This window comes from Protobothrops mucrosquamatus, unplaced genomic scaffold (assembly GCF_001527695.2).
Source record: "Protobothrops mucrosquamatus isolate PMUCROS unplaced genomic scaffold, P.Mucros_1.0 scaffold77, whole genome shotgun sequence".
In the NCBI taxonomy this organism is placed as follows: Eukaryota; Metazoa; Chordata; class Lepidosauria; order Squamata; family Viperidae; genus Protobothrops; species Protobothrops mucrosquamatus.
The window spans coordinates 330486-336485 of record NW_015386454.1 but is presented as its reverse complement, the minus strand read 5'-3'; the positions used below and the strand labels follow the sequence as shown (position 1 = coordinate 336485).

The following is a 6000-nucleotide window of genomic DNA, read 5'->3' as shown; positions in this document are numbered from 1 at the left end:
TTCCTGACAGTGAGAACAATTAACCAGTGGAACAACCTGCCTCCAGAAGCGGTGAATGCTCCAACACTGGAAGTTTTTAAGAAGAGACTGGACAGCCATTTGTCCGAAATGGTATAGGGTTTCCTGCCTGAGCAGGGGGTTGGACTAGATGACCTTCAAGGTCCCTTCCAACTTTACTATTATTATTATTATAAAATGTCCAACCTCCCTGAAAACAGCTCAAAAGTCTCTCCCAGCCAGACTACTCAAAAGTCAAATTTTTCTTTCCCAGTAGTTCTTGAGATTAAAAGTCCAAGCTCAGTGGTGTTTATAGTCCAAGAAGGTCAGGGTGATAAGTATACCAAAATATTTTCCTTTATTGCCAGCTGTTCTCCATTAAGCTAGGAGTCACCAAGCAGCCAGGAAGCTAGTTGTATCCACCACTAGATGTCATTCAAAATCCATTTTCCACTCTTAAGACAAAGAATTGATTTCTTATATTTCACCTCAATGTGTTTTTTTTTCAAAGAGAAAATCTTAACAATTATCTCAGTTCTCAAATTTATCAAAGCTGTAGCTTTATGTTACTGCCACTTCAGTATTATGTATTTCTGTCTCCCATAAAAGAAATTATAATGCTGCTTTTGTTCACGTTTGGAGGTTTTAGCTTCTTGGGAGACTTTCCCAGGAAATTCAGTTGTAAAATAGTAAAGAAAGGATCAATGTCCTCACCCAGTTCCAAACATGCTTTTTACAATGCTAATTAGTGCTTTTCTTCTTCGGTTGTCAGCAGCTAATGGTTGGCCACAGGAATGTAGCCAGTCTTTCCCCTGCCAGTTTGGAGGGCTTTCCTCAGATCGAACGGAAAGACTGCCATCTCTCCGTGATTGATGAGGCACCCCTCCTTCTTCATCGCCTTTTTGGGGCGACTTTAGGCCCTTTTAGGGACCCTAGCAGGGTGAAATCGGGCGCGGAAGGCAGAGCCCTGCCTTCCTGCGTCCATCTCGCTGCAATGCAAAACCAGAAGTCAATAAAAGTAAAAGTTCTAACATTAGGACATTTTGGGCTAATTTTGATTCACACACAAGTCAATTTTCAGACTGAATGAAAGTTAAAACAGAAAGTTAGACAAACAGATGGCTTTTTTACCTGCCAAATGCAATAAACAAAACTTGGCTTTACAAGAACATTCAAAGCCAAACACTGAATGGCTGTATTAGCCTTGTTAACAAAGATACTACAAATACAGATGGAAAAGATCCATCACCTTCATTCTCTGGCTTCACAAGATCAAGCATCTGGCAAAGGCAGTCTTCAAATGGCAGAGGTTCAATGGCCATATTATCCAGTTTCTGACACTGTTCTTCATAAAAGTATTGTAGTTCATACATGGACAGTACACCATCACCATCAAGATCCATACACCGAAACCAATACTCAATGCTGAAATGAATTGTTAAACAATTTAGCAATCTATTTTATGTTCATTTCTATGTTGTGTTCTGAGGAGCAACACAAAATCCCATTTATGAATGATTAAGAATTCAAGACATCTATATCTCCAGGCTTTTAGACTAGCAACACAAAAATATAATCGTCAGAAACTTCTTATATAGGTTCATTTTTCCTGGACTCCCTTTCGTTCCACATGATTTGGTTATTCTGGCACTATGCTCTACCCCTGTGCTTATATATGAAGTTTTTCTCAGAATATGCAAGAAGCATTTCTCCTACCTCATCCACTTAGATGCCTGCAAAATAAAATAAAACTCCAAAGAATGCTTGGTTCCACAGGTCTTATATGCTTCCTCTTGATGTTTTTCTCCAAAGGCTGGATAATTAGTATTTTTGTGCATGTGTGTCTTCTGACTAGTCCTTAGTTTTCTTGGCATGGTTTGTTGGAAGTGGTTTGCTACTGCCTACTTCCTAGGACTAAGAAAGAGCGACTGGCCCAGAGTCACCACCTGGCTTTGTGATAATGGCAAAACTAGAAGGGGCGTTGTCTTACCTGAACGCCTTTTCTCAGCACGGAGATGGAGGATCCACCCATGGGTAGTAGACTGTATTCCTGCCCAATCAGATCAAGTCAGCCAAAGTTGCCACGCCCGTCCTGGGCCCTAGATCCCAGTCTTGACGCGAGCGAAGCCATTGACTGACATAGGACGTATTGGCTCAGAAACTAACTATCCTAGGTAATAACTGCCCCAGAAAAAGTGGAGGGAAGGTGGATCCTCCATCTCCGTGCTGAGAAAAGGCGTTCAGGTAAGACAACGCCCCTTCTCCAGCACTGGAGATGGAGGATCCACCCATGGGACATACCAAAGCCTACTGTCCCTTAGGGTGGGAAACAGATTGGCCCGGTGTGGCACTTTGATGAAGTACTTGTTGGAGGACCCTCCTACCGAAGGAGGCCTCCGCGGAAGCGAATTTGTCAATTCTATAGTGCCGAATAAATGGAGAAGGTGAGGACCAAGTGGCCGCTCTGCAGATGTCCTCAATGGACGCCTGAGTATCCCAGGCCGCAGAGGTAGAAGCACTCCTAGTGGAGTGGGCCGTGACTCCACTTGGTACCGGCAATGAATCAGCTTGATATGCCCCGGCGATGCACTTCCTGATCCACCTGCCTATGGTGGACGAGGAGACCTTCCGACCCCTGGAAGAAGGGTGGGAAGATACGAACAGGGCCTCCGATTTACGGAAATCCGCTGTCCGTGAGATATAATAACTGAGCGCCCTGCGGACATCCAAGCTGTGCCATTGCCGCTCCTGGGCGCACGAAGGATTCGGACAAAAATCCGGGAGCACGATGTCCTGGTTCTTATGGAATGAAGAATTTACTTTCGGTATGAAAGTGGGATCGAGACGAAGGATCACCCTATCTGAGCGGAAAAAACACAGGTCCTTGCGGACCGAGAGCGCTGCCAGTTCGGAGATACGTCGAGCCGACGTGATCGCCACTAGAAAGGCCACCTTGTGAGCCAGGTGCTGAGATTCGCACGATCTCAGGGGTTCGAAGGGCGGCCTCGTCAGGGCCAGTAGTACCCGTGGCAAGTCCCAGGACGGGTACCTATGTACCGTAGGCGGCCTGGTGTTCGCCGCACCCTTGAGGAAAGATCTAATCAATGGGTGATGCCCTAACGACTCTACAGAGTCACAGGATAGGACCGTGGACAGAGCCGCCACCTGCCTGCGTAATGTGTTCGGGGCGAGCTCCCGCTCCAGACCCTCCAAAAGATATTCCAAAATATGGGGAATAGTGAGTTGACCAAGTGACAACTGCCTCCTGGAGCACCAGGATTGGAAGCTCCGCCATGTGGACTCGTAAATTCGGTTAGTGGAGGGACGACGAGACGCTTGAATTACATTGATTACCCCTGTGGAACAGAGCTGTCGTGACAAACAAGACCGCTCAAGCGCCAAACGGCTAACTGGAGCCATTGGGGATCCTGATGGAGGATGGTCCCCTGACTGAGTGAAACCCTGTCCGGGGGGATCCGCCACGGGTTCGAGATGGACAGGCTCAGAAGATCGGCGAACCAGGGTCTCCGTGGCCAATAAGGAGCAATGAGAAGTACCTCCGCACCCTCTTGGAGAATTTTGCGAATCACCGCCGGAATCAGGGGGAGCGGCGGGAAGGCATAGAGGAGACCCGGGGGCCATGGGGACCGAAGCGCATCGATCTGTTCCGCCCCCTGAGAGGGGAACCAGGAGAAGAACCGGTGTAATTGTGTGTTGGCTGGGGACGCAAATAGGTCCACTAGTGGACGTCCGAACCGGTGACAAAGCTCCTTGAACACCCTCGGATGGAGGCGCCATTCCGAGTGGTCTATGGTGGCCCTGCTCAACCTGTCGGCTTGAGTGTTCTCCTTCCCTGAAATGTGGTCGGCCTTGATGGAAGCCAGGTTGTGTTCCGACCAGGCTCCCAGCAACAGTGACTCGGTCAATAGGGCTCGTGAACGGGTGCCCCCTTGCCTGTTCACATGAGCTTTGGCGGTCACGTTGTCCGTGAGGACCAGAACGTGTCGCCTCCTTACCAGAGCATGAAAATGGCGGAGGGCTAAATGAATGGCCCGCAACTCCAACCAGTTGATGTCGTGTCGAAGGTCCGAATGGGACCAACGACCCTGTGCCCACTGCGATCGAAGGTGTGCACCCCAGCCAAATAGGCTGGCATCGGTCGTCAGCAGTATTCGGACCGGTTCTTTGAATAGCGACCCCTTGAGAGTGGCTGGCGACAGCCACCATCCGAGGGACCGCACTACCTGAAGAGGGAGTCTCACCCTTAGACTGGAGGCACTGAGGTTCCGCCTCTGAAAGGGTAGCAGAAACCGCTGTAGTTCCCTGGAGTGGAGTCTGGACCACGGAACAATGGCTATGGTCGATATCATTTGACCCAATAATTTGGAGAGGGTGAGCAAGGATGCTGTGCGTTCCCTGCGTACCTGTATGACTGATTTCCTCAGGTTGTCCCGGCGTTCCTGAGATAAGTACACCTTGCATTGCAAAGTGTCTATTATGGCCCCCAGATGTAATAGTTTTGTCGTGGGGATCATGTGACTCTTGAGGAAGTTTACTGAGAACCCATGGTCCTGGAGCACACTCACTACCAAAGTTAAATCCGTCTTGGCGGACTGGATGGAAGATGACTGGATCAGGATGTCGTCCAAGTAACATTGGACCCTGACCGGAACCATCCGTAAGTGAGCTGCCAGGACCGCTAGGACCTTGGTAAACACCCTGGGAGCCGATGAAAGGCCAAAAGGTAGGGCCCTGTATTGGTAATGACCTTTGTAGGCAAACCTTAGAAACCGTCGGTGGGCGAGAGAGATGGGGATATGAAGGTACGCTTCCGTGAGATCGATGGACGTTAGGAAGTCCCCTCTTCATACGCTTCCCAAGATGGATCGGAGCGTCTGCATCTTGAACTTGCGTTAACAAGATGGTAGTTTAAATCCTTGAGGTCCAAGATGGCCCTCCATCCCCCCGACGTCTTGGGAACGACAAAGAGGATGGAGTAAAATCCCCGACCTCTCTGGTCCACCGGAACCTGTTCTATGGCCTGTATGTCCAGAAGGTGTTGGACGGCGTCGCCCATCAACTTCCGCTTTATTCGATTTCGAGGGTAAGGGCAAGAGATAAAGCGATTCGGGGGATCGGAGATGAACTCCAGATAGAGGCCGTTGCGTATGGTGTTGAGCACCCATGAGTCCGTGCTGGTAGCCTCCCATTGGTGGGCAAAGAGAGATAGTCTGCCCCCTATAGGAATGACCGTCAGGGAGTCACTTAGAGCGCCGGAATGGGCGGCCGCTCCCTCAAAGGGCCGCTTACCCTGAAATTGTTGCCTGGGTTTAGCCGTTTGTCCGTCGTATTGTCTTTCCTGCCTGTCCTGCCTGGCCGGAAAGGGACGAAAGGGCTGGAAGGACTGGTTGTAAGTGTACCTGTTGTTAGGCCGAAAGGACTGTTTGCGGGGATAAAATGTCAATTTTGTGCAATATTAGAAAGGAAAGTCCTTCTGTTCTCTTTGTAGTCGATAGTACGGCCGTTTCCCTCGTCGCGCGGTCCAAAATGGCGGCCGCGCGCGATGGCCCGCAACCCCTAAGAACTGCTGGGCCCAAGAGAAAGCAGCCCGAGAACGAAAAATACGCTGGCGCGCTGAGACTGAGGCTGGGGACGAACGGCCGTTCGTCCTGGTTTCCCTCGCAGCTCGCGCCCTTCCCGAGGCCGTTCGTCGGCAATCGGGCCTTAACGAGTTGCAAAGCCTCCTCGACTATTCCCCCTCGTCGCGCGATGCAAAATGGCGGCCGCGCGTGATGGCAACGAAAAAGGAAACAGATCGTTCCCCAATCCGCCGAACTGCCGCCCGAATGTAAACGGCCCCGACGGTTAAGGCGCGCGCCTTCCCAGCCGGGCCTGAAGAACGAGGATGAGGTTGCCAGCGGCGATGCAATGAGGGGAAGGCCGAAGCCAGAACGAGCCTCGCTTGCTGTGAGGCAATTCCTCGCGCCCCGTTCGTCACCGGGC

General features: G+C 50.4%; 1 protein-coding gene across 2 annotated transcripts in view; it reads right to left on the bottom strand.

The window, feature by feature from the left end:
- PPP2R3B (protein phosphatase 2 regulatory subunit B''beta) overlaps window positions 1-6000 on the bottom strand; it is a 74960-nt gene that overhangs the window by 19884 nt on the left and 49076 nt on the right. For both annotated transcript variants that reach the window (XM_015812274.1, XM_015812275.1), the window contains exon 10: window positions 1247-1422. In XM_015812274.1, coding sequence (XP_015667760.1) covers window positions 1247-1422 — 176 coding nt within the window. The remainder of the gene's footprint in view (window positions 1-1246; window positions 1423-6000) is intronic.